At 45.5% G+C, this 20,749-nt stretch overlaps 1 protein-coding gene across 1 annotated transcript in view; it reads left to right on the top strand.

The window, feature by feature from the left end:
* The window catches only part of LOC106609304 (cadherin-like and PC-esterase domain-containing protein 1), an 80,405-nt gene extending 60,841 nt beyond the window's left edge, over positions 1–19,564 (top strand). Inside the window, exons 15-21 of the mRNA XM_014207972.3 lie at positions 10,756–10,873; positions 11,439–11,575; positions 14,752–14,972; positions 15,626–15,727; positions 15,850–15,937; positions 16,480–16,626; positions 17,813–19,564. Coding sequence (XP_014063447.2) covers positions 10,756–10,873; positions 11,439–11,575; positions 14,752–14,972; positions 15,626–15,727; positions 15,850–15,937; positions 16,480–16,626; positions 17,813–18,055 — 1,056 coding nt within the window. The 3' untranslated portion in view covers positions 18,056–19,564. The remainder of the gene's footprint in view (positions 1–10,755; positions 10,874–11,438; positions 11,576–14,751; positions 14,973–15,625; positions 15,728–15,849; positions 15,938–16,479; positions 16,627–17,812) is intronic.
* Positions 19,565–20,749: the final 1,185 nt, after the last annotated feature.

Genomic DNA, 20,749 nt, shown 5'->3' with positions numbered 1-20,749 from the left:
TGACCCTAGCCCCCCGACACATAAACTACTGCAGCATAAATACTGGAGGCTGAGACAAGAGGGGTCAGGAGACACTGTGGCTCCATCCGATGATACCCATGGACAGGGCCAAACAGGCAGGATATAACCCCACCCACTTTGCCAAAGCACAGCCCCCACACCACTAGAGCGATACCTTCAACCACCAACTTACCATCCTGAGACAAGTCCGAGTATAGCCCACAAAGATCTCCGCCACAGCACAACTCAAGGGGGGGCACTAACCCAGACAGGAAGACCATGTCAGTGACTCAACCCACTCAAGTGACGCACCCCTCCTAGGGATGGCATGGAAGAGCACCAGTAAGCCAGTGACTCAGCCCCTGTAATGGGGATAGAGGCAGAGAATGCCAGTGGAGAGAGGGGAACCGGCCAGGCAGAGACAGCAAGGGCGGTTCATTGCTCCAGAGCCTTTCCGTTCACCTTCACACTCCTGGGCCAGACTACACTCAATCATAGGACCTACTGAAGAGATGAGTCTTCAGTAAAGACTTAAAGGTCGAGACCGAGTCTGCGTCTTTCACATGGATAGGCAGACCATTCCATAAAAATGGAGCTCTACAGGAGAAAGCCCTGCCTCCAGCTGTTTGCTTAGAAATTCTAGGGACAATTAGGAGGCCTGCGTCTTGTGACCGTAGCGTACGTGTAGATATGTACGGCAGGACCAAATCGGAAAGATAGGTAGGAGCAAGCCCATGTAATGCTTTGTAGGTTAGCAGTAAAACATTGAAATCAGCCCTTGCCTTAACAGGAAGCCAGTGTAGGGAGGCTAGCACTGGAGTAATATGCAATTTTTTTTTGGTTCTAGTCAGGATTCTAGCAGCCGTATTTAGCACTAACTGAAGTTTATTTAGTGCTTTATCCGGGTAGCCGGAAAGTAGAGCATTGCAGTAGTCCAACCTAGAAGTAACAAAAGCATGGATACATTTTTCTGCACCATTTTTGGACAGAAAGTTTCTGATTTTTGCAATGTTACGTAGATGGAAAAAAGCTGTCCTTGAAACAGTCTTGATATGTTCTTCAAAAGAGAGATCAGGGTCCAGAGTAACGCCGAGGTCCTTCACAGTTTTCGTTGAGATGACTGTACAACCATCAAGATTAATTGTCAGATTCAACAGAAGATCTCTTTGTTTCTTGGTACCTAGAACAAGCATCTCTGTTTTGTCCGAGTTTAAAAGTAGAAAGTTTGCAGCCATTCACTTCCTTATGTCTGAAACACAGGCTTCTGGTAATGGTGTGTTTCCTCGTGACTATGGGCACATGGAGGTCCAGAGAGCAAGACTTATGTAAACTTGGCAACGCCCACATTTACACTGTCCTGACTTAATTACCCGCTCCTCCAACTCTCCCAGCACCTGTCTATGAGGGAATATCCTAACTTGGGAATATCGCTTACCTGGCAACCACAGGATTCCCGAAACTGGAACTTTCCTAACGTCATCCTCCAGGAACGAACACAAACCTCTGTCTTCCCTCTTCTCTCACCCCTCTGTTCCTCTCACGCTCTTTCTCTCGCTCCATCACTCTCTCACTATTTCACTTTCCCCTGTTTCCCCTCTGGATCAATGCATGGGCCTCCTTGCTGTTACACAGTTAAATGAGGATGGTTCTCATGAGGACATGACAGATCTCCGGTCATGAAGGAGCAGTTAGGCTTAATGGCGTCACTCCTGGATCGCTGTTATTCCCGGTGGTGTCCCCGGCAGCGTTCCTGGCTCAGGGAAATGGGAATAACGTCTGAGGAGAAGCGAGGCCAGCTCATAGTGGAGGGAAACCATCATGTTAAGATGTGTGAGTGTGGATTGTGTTGGCAGGGAGAGTGACTTGTACAGTTTAAGGTACATTATCACATAGGAAAACACACTTGAGTTTTAAGGCACATTAGCAAGCATATAAACATGCATGTATGTTCGCACACAAATGTGGACATACACAGAGAGAGAGAGAGTAGGCTATCACAGGACTGGTTTTTCAGCTGTGCTATGTGTTTTGTTTGACCTTGCAGTTTGATTATACAGTAGTACTAGAGGTCACTTGTACATTAGCTGACATAACACTCACAGACTCTCACATAGCCTCTTCCCTTAGCCTCTTGTTCAGCATCCATCTCACTCTTTTTCTTTTAACCACCTTTCTCTCCATCTGACTCCCCCTTGTTTCTCTCGGATTCTGTCTGCCTCTCTCTCATTCGCACTGAGCACACACACCTCTGCATATTTTTTTTTACCTTTATTTAACTAGGCAAGTCCGTTAAGAACAAATTCTTATTTTCAATGACGGCCTAGGAACAGTGGGTTAACTGCTTTGTTCAGGGGCAGAACGACAGATTTTTACCTTATCAGCTCGGGTTACTAGTCCAACGCTCTAACCACTAGGCTACTTGCCACCCCACCTCTGCATATGTTCCTGTATGCATCTGTTTCCTCATTAGGCATTGTTTCTGGGTGGTATTGTAAACTGGTAATGAGCTGTGTACTGTTGTTCTGATCAGAGGGTGGATGTGTGGGCATTCCGCTGCCAGAACCCACTGTTCTTCTCCTTCCTCCCTCTCACCAAAGCGTAAACATTGCTCTTTTGCTTTTACACATTGCTATGGTAACGCCAAGCATGTCCAATGTGGCGGTGTGGACTGTGGAATACTGTTCAGCAGCAGGCATAGCCCTGGCAATCACACCGAGGATCACCCAAATATGAATAACAGCACTGCATATTCCCTCCAATTCTCCACAAGTCTCTGTTTCCACCTTTAATCATCACTCAATCAGTGTAGTAACTCCACCTTATGGGAAATATTTCCCATATACACTCCCAACTCTGTTACGTGCAGATCTGTAAACATTGATTTGGATTGGTAAAAACATAGAATCCTACTGCTGTTAAACCTTTACAGATGCGGTTGGGACTTTATCCGGCTTCTGGCATGCGTAGCGGGCTCTGTTAAAGAGAAAAGGGGGTGTATGATCTAGTAAATCCAGCTCTACGCTCGCTCCCAATCAGGGGTTTCATTTAAGTGATTCCTGGCCCTGCGTCTCTCGTTTGTGGTCGCGGCAGCCCAATTATGGGTGCATGTTGCAATAACTGTACCATTATCCACCGAATATTCCACCAGTCACTGTTCATTTGGCTCTCCTGCCATGACGACGTCGTTCCCTGAGTTTGGGCTGTCTACTACTGACTGACTGGCTCACTAAGACTCTGGGCTTACCGAGACTTCTCTCTCACTTTAGTCCTCTTTCTCTCCGTCTTTGTTCCTGTGCCTTTGTTCCTGTCTCTCCATCTCGATTTCTATGTCTCTCTGTTCCTGTCTTTGTCTCTCTGTGTCTTCCTCTGCACACTCCTAACAACAACAAAGCTTGCAATGGACTGCCCATAAGAACTGGACTGCCTAACCTTCCATTGGCCAGATCTGAGTCCCAAAAAAACCAGTACAATATCAGATTAAGTTTAATACCTGACACAAACAAACCCTTGTTGAACCTCTGGGGTTGTGTTGGGATGACTCAGTCCTGGCCTGGACTCTTGTTATAGGTTTCCCAGGTTCTCCAGTTCTGGTCCTCACTGCAGTGGATCTATAGCGCTCTCATGGCTCCATTTCACTTAGTACGGGCTAGTGCTTGCGGCTAACGCTCATGTTAGCTTTAGCTACTCATGCTCTGTTGATCTTTACACGGTCATAGGGACTGGTCATCTCAGCCTGCGGTTTCCAGAGGTCACTCTGTTGCCAGGTTACATCATGGTTGTTGTTGTGGATGTGGAGGAAGGACTGTATGGTTAAAACGTACTTTAAATGACCACACAGTCATTAAATGTATTTGTTTATGTGATTGGCAGTAAAGTCTCCTAATGGCCATATGGTGGCTCTGATGGTTCAAAGTTCCTCCATGAACAAAGCGCTTTCAGGCTGAGAGTTGGGAATGGATATAGATAAAGAACCTAGTTGAAGAAGTCATTGTTTTCCCATATGCATGGAATTGAAATCCCCCTTGAAATTTCATGAATTAAAATCCGCAACATTCTGGCGCAATTGTGATTGTACTTCTAGGAATCTGCATACATATCTTACACTGGCTGCGCTGAGAGGCTGGGAAAAGTCCTTGTGAGCTGCAAGTGATTGAACATTTGGCAGTGTGGATATCGCTGTGTGGCAGACACATTCCAGATTGGCTGACCATTGTTTCCACTGGGATCTGGCTGGGTTTCTTTCCCCTTTTGACTTGGCACTCTGTCTCATGTACTTCATAGTGCCATCATGGGACTTCCTGCCAAAAGGTCTTCATGTCTTTTATCATGATTTTGTTGTATACGTTTGTTCATACATTCCAGTGTGATGCATTGTACAGGTATTACTCTCTGGTATTTTTTTATTGAACCTTTAATTAACCAGGAAGACCCAGAGGAGCCGCCGCAACATGATACACACACACACACACACATTTATTACCACACACACTCTGCCCCTTGAGGAGAGCAGGAGACGTGTGTGTGTGTGTGTGTGTGTGTGTGTGTGTGTGTGTGTGTGTGTGTGTGTGTGTGTGTGTGTGTGTGTGTGTGTGTGTGTGTGTGTGTGTGTGTGTGTGTGTGTGTGTGTGTGTGTGGGCGTATATATGTGGGTTAGAGGGTCACTGATTGATAAGGATGTGTGTGCGGTAATAAATGTGTCTGTGTGTATGTGTGTGTATCATGTTGCGGCGGCTCCTCTGTGGTTCTGGGGTAGAGGTCTGAGCGTTAGAGCTGTCAGTTCAGAACTCTTCTCATTTCCTCTGTGTGTAATAAGGAACTCTTATCTGATGGCTGACCATATGCATTCTGAAAGACGGTTATACTGCTGTGTGTGTATGTGTGTGTGTGTGTGTGTGTGTGTGTGTGTGTGTGTGTGTGCGTGTGTGTGTGTGTGTGTGTGTGTGTGTGTGTGTGTGTGTGTGTGTGCGTGTGATGATCTGCTAATCCTATAGCCCTATTTGTGCAATATCCCGTATCTCCTTTGGGATATTGCTCGACATTTTTATAAGCTCTACTTTGATGTTTAGAGTGTCTGGAGACTGGTGTACACACAACAAACTTCTCAGAAGTCCAGCTTTTTCTCTACCATGTCCCACAGCAATTTTCCCTGTCATTACAATCACATGATATGACAAACTTGTTTATATTCATCCCATAATTCTTTAATAGTCCTCCTCCGTGCGTGACTGGCGGTAGTATTCCTCTCTTTCGCTTGGACCACTGGGAGTGCGATCAGAAGACATCTGGGAAGCTCAGAGGGTGGTGGACGTGAACACCCAGGGCCCTGGAGGGAACCTAGTGGAACCTGCATCCTCCCACATTCTGTGGCATGGTTCTTGGTCACTGTATCTGTCTGCAATAATGACTTGGTGATGTAATGACTGAAGGGGAATCCATTCCATGGTTTATGGTCTATCCCTATGGTCTAATCAATGTCACTCTAACAAGGGTTGTTTATGTCTTCAAGACCATGTCCGCGTTCAACAGTTACATAGTGACCTGTGATTCATTTTGATTGGACAGCCAATGGTTTGTGAGGGCTACGGTGCATCAGAGAGGCTGGTTTGATCGGATGCGTGCTTAGGGAAGTAGTAAGCAATACAGGGATGTGTGTGTGTGTGTGTGTGTGTGTGTGTGTGTGTGTGTGTGTGTGTGTGTGTGTGTGTGTGTGTGTGTGTGTGTGTGTGTGTGTGTGTGTGTGTGTGTGGTGTGTGTGTGTGTGTGTGTGTGTGTGTGTGTGTGTGTGTGTCATTCTCTAATGTGTTGAATATTCCACTCTTTCACTCGTCCTCCCTAACTCCCTCCTCCCATTCATTCCCACACCGGAGAGTAAAATGTAATTTTCCCACAAGAACTAAAATAACATTTCCTCAGAACTCAGGCAGCAGTCTTGTTAACATGTCAACATTTATGAAATACATGGCGCATATACTTCAGCTAGGGTAGAATTGAAAACAGTACTCTAGCCAGAAAACACTCTACCCTTTCGTTCTTTTCCCCTCTCTCACAAGAAACGAATAACAAAAGCCAATACAATACACACGATTTGACAAAAATGGATGTTGTGCAGTTTTTAGGGCAAGAAAACAACTAGTCTGCCAGAGAATACTTGTCTAAGTGTACCTGACCGTTTAGTGTTTTCCTTCTGTTGTTGGAATATGGTGGGGAGCCCAGAAAGACCTATGGAATATTGGGGGTTTAGCCCCAAGCGTGACAGATAGGATTACAACCTAATAGCATCTGATCAAATCCTATTGATGACCGACTATATGAAATGCTCTTTAACCCTTTACACTCGTGGGGATTGACCTATATGGATAGGGCTACATTGAAATGTTTCTTACAGGAGAAATATGAAAAGCATATGCATAACCATGGTAGCAATTGAAAGGGATCCGTTTTGAGGTTATGGGAAAATGATTAGACCAAAATTGAGGACACAACAGTTCACCAAGACTGAATCCAAACATTACACTGTTGATTTTATGTGTATTTTACATTTACTGTACTTTGGCCACATTTGTTGATTAACGAAATCTGAATACATTCATTAACGTGGTGTAGGTGCAACATAAGACAACAACAAAAAATGACAAGGGTTTGAGTGAGGGGACTAACTGGTGTCTCCAAGTGGACACACACCTCTCCAAAGTGTGCACAGTTCCTAAGTCATTTCAATTTCAATCTCAAAGAAGAGTCTTCAACTATAAGGTGCTTTTTTGATCTCTCCTAGCCGTGCCTTTGAGCAACTAGAGCAAGAACACTTGTAGTTGTTTTGTTTGGAACACTGCCCTGCATCCCCTCCATCACACAATTACTGTTGTTGTTTACGCAATCTAAAAACGGTCCCGTTTTTAATCTCAAACTGGGTCAGGTGGCTATCATTTGAAAACTTGTTCTGTTGCTAATATGACTAGCTAAATTATAAATGAATTAGGCTTTCACAGAGCAATTCAGAGAAACAGATCGTAATTTTGTCATGCGTGCATTCTGTTCGGAACAACCCAGGGTATGACGTCAGGTCATCTTGTAGTGGTCATAAACATTGACATGTTCATGACCACTAGTTTTATGATATGGAAATGTGAAGTGCACATTTGGACTCACAGGTGTTTGTCTTGCTTGTATGACATTAAATCGGTATTTATTATCATCCTCGACGTCTTTCAAAATACAGTGAGTCCTCTTAATTCACAGCATTTCCCTCACTCAGACGACAACATTTTGGTAAAAGTTGCCCAATTAGCAGGAGGGATGGGGGAAACTTCTTGTCGCACTAGGTGCTCAAGTTCAGAATGGCTGTCAGTCAAAACCCACACAGCGCTGTGAAGCGCAGAGCCTGAGGTCTGACATCCTGTACAGCATGTTACTATACTGCCACAATGCTCCAATTTAGGCGTTTATCAGTGCCCGAATCTGCCATTTTCAACCCGTGTAAGGGTATGAGTATAAAGGGCCTCAGATGGAATCTGCATTAGGGGGAAATAGGGTCACAGGCCGCCTCACCACCCATTAGGGGGAAACAGGGTCACTGGCCGCCCCACACCCGTTGTCACTGTTTTTGTTGCCGTACTGAGGAGCGTCGCGTAGCATGGTACAAAACAATGGCAGTACGTATTGTGCTCTTCTATCGTGTGTGCGATGACGCCAGAGGGGAAAAAACAGTGGTGGTTGTTTGCAGTAACTTCGTTTGTTGTTGTAGTATCACAAACGGATGTGGCAGTTTCATCATTAAGGACTCCAGCTTTTAAGGTGGCTGTTCAAGCTGTCACAACAGGTTGTGTCAATGACCTAAAAACGGATTATAAATTGTTACCTCGGAATGTCCCTCTCGTTATTATATATACTGCATTTACTCTGAAGATCTTTACTGATCAATCAAACCGGTAAAGCCTAAGAGTTATTTTGCTCAAGGCTGGTATTTCTATTGTATTTCGACGACTTTTTACTGGGTCAGTATTTTATTTCCACTGTGTTCTTTGGGAGTCAGAGGCTCTCCTATAACCATAAAATTGACTCTCCGAGGAGAGGAATCCAGCGCTTTACAGTATAACTGCCCTGAAGGAACTCTAGAGCTCTGTTGCCTTGTTGTCAGAACGTACAGTGTATTTCAGCAGTCTTTCTAGGGATTGGCCTGTCGTCTCAACAGCAGCCAACAACCACTGGGAGACCCGGCATGAAGACTGAGGTGAAAGAGATTCCCCCTAGCTTTATTGTTTTATACAGTTGTATTGTTTTATTCAGGATTACACCGAGCCTATCTTCAGAGGAGTGATTTTCGGAGTGTGTGTTTGTACCTGGGTGTGTTTCCCTTGCGCTACTACTTCTCAAGCCGAGCTCCATTATCCGAGCTCCCTCTCTGCTTGCCAGATTCAGCTGGCTTTCCCGCCCTACTGTTGACGCATTGACAGGAAAAGCTTGATACCCTTTTGAGACATAGAATTTCCCAAATATTTATTATATCCCCAAATATTTATTATTTTGTGTTATTCCTTTTTCCCCCAATTAACTTTTTGTTCCGATCTCAACCCCTACTTGTCTTCCTACTAAGCTGGCTTCTCTAATGAGTAGGGTCCTTTTGGTCCTGGAGGATTGGAGTCGGTAGATTGACCAGCCTTTGTCTGCTCCAACAAAGGCAGGTAGTGGTGTCTTAACAAGGCCACTTGGCACAGAGACAAGCAGCTATGATCTAATGGAGAGCACGGTCGGATTAGCTGTGTGTGTGTGTGTGTGTGTGTGTGCGTGTGTGTGTGTGTGTGTGTGTGTGTGTGTGTGTGTGTGTGTGTGTGTGTGTGTGTGTGTGTGTGTGTGTGTGTGTGTGTGTGTGTGTGTGTGTGTCGGGGATTAGCACTCCCTTGTATCGAGGTTGGTTAGCATAGCTCTTTGATCAATGCAGATTACTGTAGTGTTGGACTCAGAACCTTATAACCAAGTCACCCCCCCCCCCCCCCCACACACACACACTACATTCTCCTCTGAAGTACTGCTCTCTAATCCCTCGGTGGCCACAAACCATCTCTTGGTTTTCAGCACTTTATTAACCGAATGTGACGTTAGGAGAGTCCTATCGGAGAGCCTGGCTGAGAATTGATGGTCCATGAATCAGGGGTTTTCACTGAGGGCTGGTGTTATTAAAGCTCCCTGTTGGAGAATTAATTTTAAGGAGGAGGAAAGAGATCTTGACATCAGATAAAATGCTGGTCTATATGTGTACCTGCCACTGTAAAATAAAGAGGGGGGGTTGAGAGAAAGAGAGGGAAAAGATTGAGAAAGGGCAGAGAAAATATATGTACTGTATATACAGATCTTTTTTACGTGGCAGCGAGACTCTCCGGTCCGTTTTAAGAAGAGGGATGGAGGGAAGGATGAAAGGTGGCCGCGGTGCGTTTCCTCCATAACGGCGGTTGGGCCGTGGCCCCAGGCGGCTCCCTCAGACCCCAGGGCCTCTGTGTTTGTGGCGTGTACACTGTGCACAGGTACGAACAAGAAAATCCCTGTTAAGTTGTCTTGTGGCACTTTGTTGAGAGCTGCGCCGGAGCCGTGGGGAATGTGGTGTGGACGTGTGAACTGAAGACCCTCAGAGGGAGGTTGGGTGGCTGTGTGTGTGAGGTTCAGTTTCTTCATGTCCCTTTTGAAAGGGAAAGTGTATGTTTGTGTAAGTGTGTGTGTGGGGGGGGAGCATCTAGGTTTGTGTGTGTGAGGTTCAGTCGCGCCGCAAGCCCGATATAAGAGGAGGTGCCTGGCGGTGTCTCTGTACTTAGGGCCAGACGGTCGGGCGGCTCCCACGGGGCCCCTGCGATACGTAGCTTCCCGGCCGCTGTCATTCATCTGGTTAGGTTTGTTTGACCTCTGACCCCTCACCTCCAACCATTTGACCCCCCACCACCACCAACCTCAAGGAGAGGGACAGCGCCCACCGCCAAGCTCTCTAATACCGAAGGGAAGAGAGAAAGAAGGGAGTAATGGCGAGAAATGAGTTGAGTAAAGAAGTGAAAGAGTGTGAGAAAAGAGAGGGCCCAAAAGAGAGATGGAAACACAGTGAGTGAGGTAATGGCAGAAAGGTCATTACCATTACCCGGTGAATTAAGGGTTAAATAAAATAAAAATTGAGACAGGGATGACTCATTGGTCGGAGACTGGTTTTACAGTAACTGCCTCCCATAACTAAAACAGAGAGGGGAAAACATTATCATTCCTATCAGTACACAACTACAGCTATGAATGCCTTTGACAAAGGAGATTTCCATCGTCTATATGGTTGTATAAATGGTCAGATGAGTTGAATTGTTGAATTCATATGGTCATAAATCTACCCCAACCTGCCATTTGCATTACTGTGTTTCATCGTGACAACATGGATACTAGAACAATACCACTGAATGGATACTAGAACAATAGCACTGAATGGAAACTACAACAATAGCACTGAATGGATACTAGAACAATAGCACTGAATGGATACTAAAACAATAGCACTGAATGGATACTAGAACAATACCACTGAATGGATACTAGAACAATAGCACTGAATGGATACTAGAACAATACCACTGAATGGATACTAGAACAATAGCACTGAATGGAAACTACAACAATAGCACTGAATGGTTACTAGATTACAACATCAACTCAACATGATGGAGTTCCCTCAGCCTCCCAGTACAATGGACCATTCCTCATAATCTCATCTATCTCTCTCTCCCTGTGTCTACGCAGGACTGTGGCCTGGTGGTGCAACCAGATCAGCCCTGTGGTTTGGAGCCACTCCCTGGGCCACTCTCTCCAGGCGAGCCCCTGGCCCCAACTCGGCCCTGCACCTCTGGGGATGTACCAGGTCTGTCCCCCCCCAAAAGATATCACTTCACATTGTTTTTATAGATTACGTTCCATACATAGCTGAGAGGCTTTATGAATTACTGTCAGAAAAATTATTTCACTACAGGATCCTCAGAAATGTTCTACTTAGAAATAATTCTCATTGCTCTGAAATGTTATGCATACGTGCCCAGATGTCCATATAAAACCTTGCTGTGTGTGTATCTGTACAAGGCTTATTTAAGCCGGCCAACACACTCTGCCCTTTGATTGAAGTGCAAAAGGTCAGAGGTTAAACTCAGCTATTAAAATCCAATATCCTACCCTGCAGGGCAGAGAATAAATGTCAGCAGGGAGAGCAATGTGACGTGTGTGTGTAGAATTATAACTCTCACAGTGTGAAGCTTTGCTGGTGAAAAGTCTGTCTAGATTTTCTTCATGGAAATAGTTTATTAATTATTAATGAATATAGACATGTTTTTTGGAGCAGGAACAATTAACCACTTCATTCACTTCTGGTTGTCTGATTGCCTGTCCTTCTTCTCTCTCCATTTCTTTCCCTCCCTCTCTTTTTCTCTCCCCAGGTCGTTGGGTGGTTCCTTGCCTCAGCTGTGCCGACAACCGGACCTGTGACTGGAGAGAGGTTGCCTGGCAACCCGAGGGCTGTTACCACCCCTTGCTGGACCACCCCCAGCTGCAGGACTGCATGATGTACAGGAAGGTAAGCCCTAAGGCAGGGGTAGGCAACTAAATTCATCAGTGGGGCGATTTTTGTCGAAGTGGATGGTCGTGGGGCCGGAACATAATTATAATAATTGTTTAACTGCAAATTGACCACAACTAAGCTCAGAAATAGATTTTATGAGAAAATAACAATCATGTCATACCTTGTTTACCCTGAGACACAATCACATACACTACATGGCCAAAAGTACACCACTCCATGGCCGAGTAGCCGCACACTAGCCTAAGATCACCATGCACAATACCAAGCGTCGGCTGGAGTGGTGTAAAGCTCGCCGCCATTCGACTCTGGAGCAGTGGAAACTTGTTCTCTGTTCTCGCTACAGTATACAATGACAGTCTAGATGAGTCTGTGATTCCAACTTTGTGGCAACAGTTTGGAGAAGGCCCTTTCCTGTTTCAGCATGACAATGCCCCCGTGCACAAAACTAGGTCCATACAGAATGGTTTGTCCAGATCAGTGTCAAAGAACTTGACTGGCCTGCACAGAGCCCTGACCTGAACCCCATCGAACACCTTTGGAATGAATTTGAACGCCGACTTCAAGCCAGGCCTAATCGCCCAACATCATTCCTCAACCACACTAATGTTCTTGTGGCTGAATGGAGGCAAGTCCCCGCAGCAATGTTCCAGCATTTAGTGGAAAGCCTTCCCAGAAGAGGCTGTTATAGCAGCAAAGGGGAAACCAACTCCATATTAAAGCCCATGATTTTGGAATGAGATGTTTGACAAGCAGTCTATGTCCATAGTCCATGACCTGAGTTCAGGCACTGCTCTCATGTTCCTAGCTAGCTCTCTTCTCAGGTTACTGTCCCACAATCTACTAACAGTACAGATTAGAAATGAGTTTGTTCCCCAAAAGCGGTAGGTAGTTGGGGCAGGTTAGCAGCGGGCGCTAACTGGGTGCTAACTAGGCGCTAACAAGGCCTTCCAGCTGAGTCATAAAAGACAACACATGGATCCAGACAGACAGCAGCGCCGACAGATTCAGTGAGAGTGCTAATATTTTCCACATGCATAAAACTTGCGCACGTGCACACACACACACACACACACACACACACACACACACACACACACACACACACACACACACACACACACACACACACACACTATGTCTATGTGTGTGAGAGATATTGCACAGGGGATAACGGAATGATATGGAAGCCAGCTGTACTTTAGAGTGTGCTTGGTCAGCACTGAGCGTGAGAAAGGTGTCGGCAGATGTGTGTGTTAGGACTGCGCTAACCAGCATGCATCTGGTCTAAAGATGGACCAGAGATGATCATGTAAGGATAACAAGACAAGGCAGTGTCTAGCACATTTCCCTTGTGAGTTAATTTGAGGGCTGAACCATCCCTCAAACATCTCTGTTTTTCTTTTTCTCTCTCTACCTCTCTCCGTCTCATTGAAGCCAGGTGGTGAGGATAGATGAGGTAGGCTATGGTATGATGCCTCTGAGGTGAGAGAGTGGGGTTTATATGACGCTGTATGAATAGGTCTGTAAACCCAGCAGGGGTTGGCAGAGCTGAGGACAGGATGAGTGGTGGAGGGACAGAAGCAGTATACTGTATGAACTAAAGTCTTAGCCTGTAGTTTAAATCCTCCAGTAATGCTAATGGGAGGGCATGTAGTTTGCTGCACTGGTGTCACAGTACGGAGCGGGCCTCAGGGATGTAAAGCCGTTAAACCAACCCAGGAAATATATAAGGCATAATATATAAGGCATAATACCTTAGAGGAGTGTTATTTAAAGTTTTTTAGCGGGGACCCCATTTTGTCTGGGAGAATTTCTGGGGACCCCATTTTTTTCCCAAGAATTTATTGCGCTCCCACCCCAAATCTAATGACACAACCTTCAAATTGGTCAATTTAGATTTTTACATCAACAAAATAACCTTTGATTCATTGCATTTTCATATTTGATCAAAATGAAAAGAAACCAATAAATACATTTACTCAATAAAATTGCATCTTTCAAATGATCATTCTCAAAAATGTTTGTGTATTGCCCCATACAACAATCTTTACTCTTAATTATTGTTCCTAAAAAAAACAAAAAAACATTTTGGCGACCCCACTGCAGTTTGCGACCCCAGCTTTGAATACCACTGCCTTAGAGCCATAGTAGGTATTACAGTCCTAGGGCTTTCTATAGGCTTAGTCAAATCTCTCTAGGGAATGTGGATAGTGGTTTAATGAAAGCTGTCTCTGGTGAATGTGGGTAGTGGTTTGTGAAAGAGTTGCCAGTTACTTCCAGGTCAGAGGTCAGTGTGGGGCTTTAGCCACTTTATCTCACATTGCAGCAAATTTTAATAAAGCCTCTCAACTTCCTGTCCTCACACACCCTGCCCAGTCTACCCCTTTGGCTTTTCACGTTTCAACTCTTGACTGTTTCTGGCAGGAGACTTTAATATGGATCTGTATCAATAGTGATTTGATGCATGAGTTACGAGTTACGTCAGTTTGCTCCAGATGTCGTGTTTGTTACCTTTCTCTGGACTTCCCCATTTTCTCATCAACAGATTTGGACAATCAGAAGCTTTTGACAAAGATGAGATGTTTGCCACCTAAACTACAGTCCATCTGTTTTGGCTCTGTTCTGTGTTTGAAAAGGCTCTTTCACACACTGATTGGCTTAGCTGGAAACTGACTTGGGCACTGTCATATCACTTTTGATATGTCATATTGTGTTATGTGGATTGGTCGTAATAGAAGCATCCCACTGGGCACAGACGTCAATTCAACGTCTCTTCCACTGGTTGAACGTAATTTCATTGAAATTACGTGGAAACAGCGTTGATTCAACCAGTGTGCCTAGTGGGATTTGCCTTTCATGTGTTCACATTTTGGCAATGCTGCAGTCAGCCATAAAGGTCAGCAGTTATATATTTAAGTACATGCCAGTCAACTACTGTCAAATCATTTTGAAGTGCAAATTCAATGAATACTGGGCCATATTCATTAGGCAGCAAACCAAAGAAATGGGCTGAAACAGGGAGGGACTAAATTAACTTGTCCAATAAGAAAAGTTCATTTTCGTTTTATGCTCCAAAACACTTTGGTACGTTTTTCTACGGTGTGCCCTAATGAATACAACCCAGGTGTTCTCGATCCTGTCACATCAAAATCATTATTCTTGTCACTCAGGTAATGTTCATAGGTGACTCCACTAACCGGGGGATGATGTACTTCCTGATGGAGCGGGTCAATTCTAGTCTGGAGGACTGGGGCAAGGCACACGACAGCCTGATCTATCGCAAGGTCAATCAGGGACACACACACGTCTCCTACTCCTACTACCCCCAGTTCTGGCTGGAGCAGAGCCACAGACCCACCTTCCAGAGGGCCCTGGAGCAGCTCATACTGAGGTGAAGGAGAGGGGGAGTCTGGGTGGGTGGATGGGTGAGAGTGGGCGTTAGCGCCCCTGCTGCACTACAGTATGTCCTGTAATCACTGAAGTCTACTCATCAGCTGTTAGATTGGCATCAAGAAACCATATGTATGTAGAAGCCATTTTGGCTCTTAGCTCCCATAGACACTCGAAGCCCTGTCCCCCCATATGGAGAGGAAGCCTTAATCAGTTGCTGTGATCAAAGGGCCGGGGGCTGCGTTTAAGAGTCATGTGTTAGGAGTCGTGTCACAGTGTAATTTAACACAGCAGGTCTCCCAACCACGACTCTCTCTCTGGGACCGCACTCTACTTTGGATGTGGCTACTGAAGGATATGCTGAGCAGGTGGTGTGTGTGTGTGTGTGTGTGTGTGTGTGTGTGTGTGTGTGTGTGTGTGTGTGTGTGTGTGTGTGTGTGTGTGTGTGTGTGTGTGTGTGTGTGTGTGTGTGTGTGTGTGTGTGTGTGTGTGTGTGTGTGTGTGTGTGTGTGTGTGTGTGTGTGTGTGTGTGTGTGTGTGTGTGTGTGTGTGTGAAAGCAGTAGCGCGTTGTCAGCATGTGTGCCTATGCCTGTTCAATAGACATAGTCCTACTGCCGAGCTGATGTCTTTTTGACCTTTGATCCCCTCCGAAGGTCGCGACCCCTGGAGAACTCCCGTCAGACTGTGCTGGTGGCAGGAGGTGTCCAGTGGCTCAACACCAACCACCTAAGGATCATGAGAGAAGTGCTGGAGAGGTAAACCCACTGATGAATACACTCTGTGGCAAATGCCCTTCCTGACCGTTCAGGAATTAGCAACTGCTTAATTAAATCTATTCACTGGCCAATAGACCTCATTACCCATTTCTCTCCTCCAGGGAAGGGCTACAGGATATCATGGTGGTGGTGAAGTCTCTGGGCATGGGCTTCCATCTCCCTGTGGACGGCATCCGCTCTCTCTCACTGGTAGGTCCATCCTCCCGTTTGTGTGCGTTCAGTTTCACTCTTGGTGTCTCCTCAACTCTTTTCTCTGTTTGACTGATCGGTTTCTCTCTCTCTCTATCACTCTCTCTCTCTCTCTCTCTCTCTCTCTCACTCTTCCTCTCCCTCTCTTTCCCCCTCAGCTTCTCTCTTCACTCTTAATTATTTTTCCACGCTGTTCACATTACTGCTTATCTGTCCAAGTTTTTAAAAGGCAGTGCTTAGTCACCTGGTGGATAGCTCTTTGCCCGTGCCATGTGTATTTATCTAAAACATTATTGGCTAATAGTCCATGGCTTCCAACATGCTGACTGGTCCAACATCAGCAATGGGCCCCTGTTCAACAGCAATACAACTAATTGAATTCAAAGGCCAGTTATACTTCAGGCGTGTTGCAATAGGGGCCTCAGAGAACTGTACAAAAATGTTATGGCTACGATATGGCTCCCAATGTGAATGTTTTAAGATAGTTTTTCCTTCTGTTGAGTAGCGATTACTTCTTTGTTGTCTTACTTTAACTTGCCCAGAGAGGAGTACAGGAGCTGTACAGAGAGAACAGCAACATCATCACCGCCGCAAAGCACTATGGGTATGAGGTCATAGACACATTCAGTGTCACCATGGGCCGCTACAAAGAGTTCCTGCAGGGACGGTGCGCCTGCCATTTTCATGAGGTAACCCCTCTCATCCCGCCTTCACCCTCGTCTAAATAATAAACACCACAGCACTCCAAGTTCTTGCCCCGCCCTTATTGAAATGCAGCATGTTCCTTTTGTTTACCGTAGTTTATAGTCATTCTCAGTATTTGGTTACGTCCTAGTCAGTTATTCAAATCACAGCACAATGTTACCAACACTTTAACACAGGTATTGCATGTCTCTCTCTGGATACAGTAATTGATACCAATTATAACTAATGGTTTGTCTAAACCTCAGTGGCCAGAGAGCACAGCTAGTTCCACAGCAAGCTCTTTCCCCAAGGACTCCCTCTCCCACTGTCATTTCTGAAATAACTTCATTATGGATACTTGCTATTACTGTTCGCGCACACGCCGACTTACCAGGAGGGAATCTTTGGGCTCAAATAATCCTGGGCTTTAACCCTACGGTAGATCCAAATGCCGAACTGCCATTTTCTGGGCCCAGAGGAAATCGGTTCTTATGCCCTCTTGATTAAACAATCCCCCTCCATGTCAGGGAGCTTTCTAGAAGTAAATCCTGCTGTACCACACATACACACACACACACACACCTCCCCTTCTGCCCCCTCTCCAGCTCCCTGTATAAAGAACAGTCACTTGTTTTAATTCAGCTATAAAATTGTCCCATGGACTGGTTAATCAGTAATTAGCCGTTAGGCCGGGTTTTATTGGGCAGTAAAGCTCCACGTTGGTAGCAGCTGGGCCCCAGGGTGCTTGTGAAGTGGTTTCGGTCATATATACGAGGGCCTGTGCCCCCCTCCGTACCCCCGCCCCTCCGTACCCCCGCCCCTCCCCTCCCAGTTCATATGTGTCTTAAGTGACAACAGGATTTCCCATAAGGAAGCCAGAAGGTGTATGGGATCCATGAGTGAAGTAATGTCTAACCCAAACCCCTGAGGGGACGGACAGGGTTTCTGTTATGTCAGGATTTAGGTCAGGCTTGGATTGTTCCAGTGTGGTTTATATTAAAGGAACCCCAGACTGTGACGATGGGTTTGCGCTCTGTTCTGTTCCGTGAAACCCCAGGCAACGTTAGCCAGCCTCCGGTAGTACAAGCTCTGGCCATGGTCTAGTTACCTAGTTACAGTATAATGTCAGTATGTAGATGTTGTGTTAGAGGTGAGGTGTTGACGTGGTTCTCCTCGCTGTGTTCCTTGAAGGTTGAAAAGCTGTCGTTCTCCAAGGCTCCGCTACACAGGAAGATGAAGCTCCTAAGACACGGCGAGGAATCTGGAACCAGAACCAGTGGAACTGGAACCGGGCTCAGTGATCAGCCCACCCAGCAGCGCCAGGACCAGTGGGTGGGGTCTAACTCCTCCACCTATCACGTGAGAGGAGCGGTGAACCAGGTGTACTCGCAGATCCTGCTGAGCAGACTGTGTGTGAGAGACACGGGAAACTAGACCCACCCCTCGCCACCACTGACTGTGTCTGTGTGTGTGTGTGTACTTGTGTCCTTGCTTACTAACGTGTGTGTGTGTGTGTGTGTGTGTGTGTGTGTGTGTGTGTGTGTGTGTGTGTGGGTGTGTGTGTGTGTGTGTGTGGGGGCCATACAAGCATCTCTCTAAAGAAAATGAAAGGTCATTCCGTCCAGGAAGTGCTGGAGTAACAGGAGAGTCCTGACTGGTCAGCCGTGTGACAGACATCACCACTGTCTGTCACACAGACCTCCTCTGATTGGCCCACACACTGGGCCCCCTGTCATGTGACTGCTACCTCTGCTAGGTAGAGGTTTCCAGATGGTCGAAGAGGGGGATCGCTGGCCTACTGCCAAAAGACGAGGGAAGCAGCTGGAGAAAGAAAAAAGAGGAGAGCGAGAGTGACTGTCGAAAGGAGTGCGTCGTGTGCACATCCCAAATGTAAGCCTTGCTCTCCCACCAACCGACAATGCTCCCTCAACGCTCCAGCACAAACCCTTACAATTGTATAGTTTTATAGTTGTGGAAACGTTGTTGAAATGTTGTACAGCATTGGTTCTCAATCCTCTCCTCGGGTAACCCCGGCAATTCCATGTGTTTGATGTATTCCAGAGCTAGCACACCTTATTCAGATTCAACTGGTCAACTAATCAGGTGAGCTAGCTGAGGGCTACAACAACATTGTGAAACGTCTGGGGGTCCCCGGAGGAGAGGTTCGAGAACCACTTTTGACGTGTGCCTTTGATGCCTTTGTGCATCAGGAAAGCCTCTCTCTCGCCATTGGAGGGACTTTTGGATATCCCGCTATTCCTCCTCATGTACAGTACCTCATCCATCCGCCTGTTCTATTCCTCCTCATGTACAGTACCTCATCCACCCGCCTGTTCTGTGGACACCACAAAGTATTCTATTCTATGCCAAAGATATGACGAAAGCTGAGCTATTCTTCAAGTGAATGTCTTATGTACGATTTTCTTATATTTCTACATGTTTTTCTACATCTGTTTATTCGTGCCTATAATGTTGATAATCAGTGTATAATGTTTTACATGCAGCATATTGTTGACATGCTAATGAAGGACTGGTGTAATGTATGCTATGGATTTCTACATATTGTCTGATCTGTCCTCTGATCATTTGTATGGAGGGAACTGAGCTGGTGAAGATGAAGGTAATTGTAACAGATAGGCACAAACACATGCCCACACACACACAGGAGTGGAGACTACCTGCTTAGCTCTGTTTAGTGGTCCTATGGAACATTGATAGCAAACCTAATCATTTGATTCAGTGATTTTGAAGGAAAACTGACGAAAAAAAACCAGAAAGACATATTTTCTTCATGCTAAATATTATCAACACTATTAATTTATTATTAAAGAACATGTGTATCTTCAAATGGCACTAACTTCAGCTTTGTGTTTCCAGATGGTACATATAACAGTTATTCCGCTACAATATTCTCACATTAAAATATATATTTTCTTAACTTAACTTTGTGTCCAGAAACTATGTTCTGAAAGCATGAAACTGTATTTTGAAAGTTCCACAAAGCCCTAGCTTGTAAACAATTAGGATGTTGGCGTCGCATATTTCCTCTTTAAGTTGTGCACAACATGAGGATAAGCCTGCACATGCTGTTTGCGCACAGTATTAGACAAATCCTTTTACAGTCATCATCCCAATTCAACCATGCAGAGGTATGAAGCCGTGTGACGCTCTGAGGAAGATGGTTTTCCTTCTTCGTTTTGTAATTTCCTTCGTGCCATCAAGACCAGAGTTTGATCATCATTTCTTGTCCCGCATAGGCCTATACATGTGTCACATGGGTTAGAAGGACATAATTAGGGAGACAAATGTTCAATTAGGCTACAACTGTGCTATAATAAAATGGTTGTCGGTGTAATGTGGTTTAACTCCGTCTTGCGCGTAATGTGCCCCGTCTGACTCCTCTTTGCAGTCAAGTCCTGCGAATCCGACACATCCAATCACCCTACCTACCTTGTGATCTGGGCAGAGATCGAGCAACACGATCGAGAAGTAAAACTAATGTAGATTTAAATGCAGGCCTAAATCGTGTTTGAGGTCAACGTAATGTTAGAGCCTTATTCCAGAAAGTTATCAGTCTATTTTATTTAGGCATATTTACACTAATAATTGTGTGTACAAATTATGTAGCCTAGGCTTATCTAAAAAACGTTATAAACAAGGTTATATGACCGCAATGAAATGTAATACAATGTAACGATATATTGAAAATATTTCCATATTTGTTTAAAACGTTGGTTTTACAGTTTGTAGATCAAATAAAGGGAACGCATACAGCGTCAAGTGCGTGCGTAAAGTGTTGAATGGTCAAATGGAATGGTCTTGTGCGATATGTGGCTAAATAACAGCATTGAGTGGGCGAGGGGTAGAGTAAGGTAGACGGCGACGCAACAGTCTCGGTCGAAAGGAAGGTTAATGTAAAAGGTTATAGACAAAGGCTTGCCTTTCGGGCACATGTACCCGCCCTGAAGACGGTGTGCCTGCCGCCTGGGTTGTTGTCGCGCCAAGGAGAAATGGTGGACTCTGCCCTGCGCTGCGGTTCCGAACTCTGATGTCAAATTTCAGGCAGACCTTTCACTCTGCACTGTTTTAGTCGGGGAATTTGAAAGGCTTGGGGGGAGGGGGGTTGTG

This window comes from Salmo salar, chromosome 07, assembly GCF_965601325.2.
Source record: "Salmo salar chromosome 07, fSalSal1, whole genome shotgun sequence".
Classification (NCBI taxonomy): domain Eukaryota; kingdom Metazoa; phylum Chordata; class Actinopteri; order Salmoniformes; family Salmonidae; genus Salmo; species Salmo salar.
The sequence above is the reverse complement of the archived record's forward strand: the minus strand, read 5'-3'. Positions and strand labels throughout refer to the sequence as shown.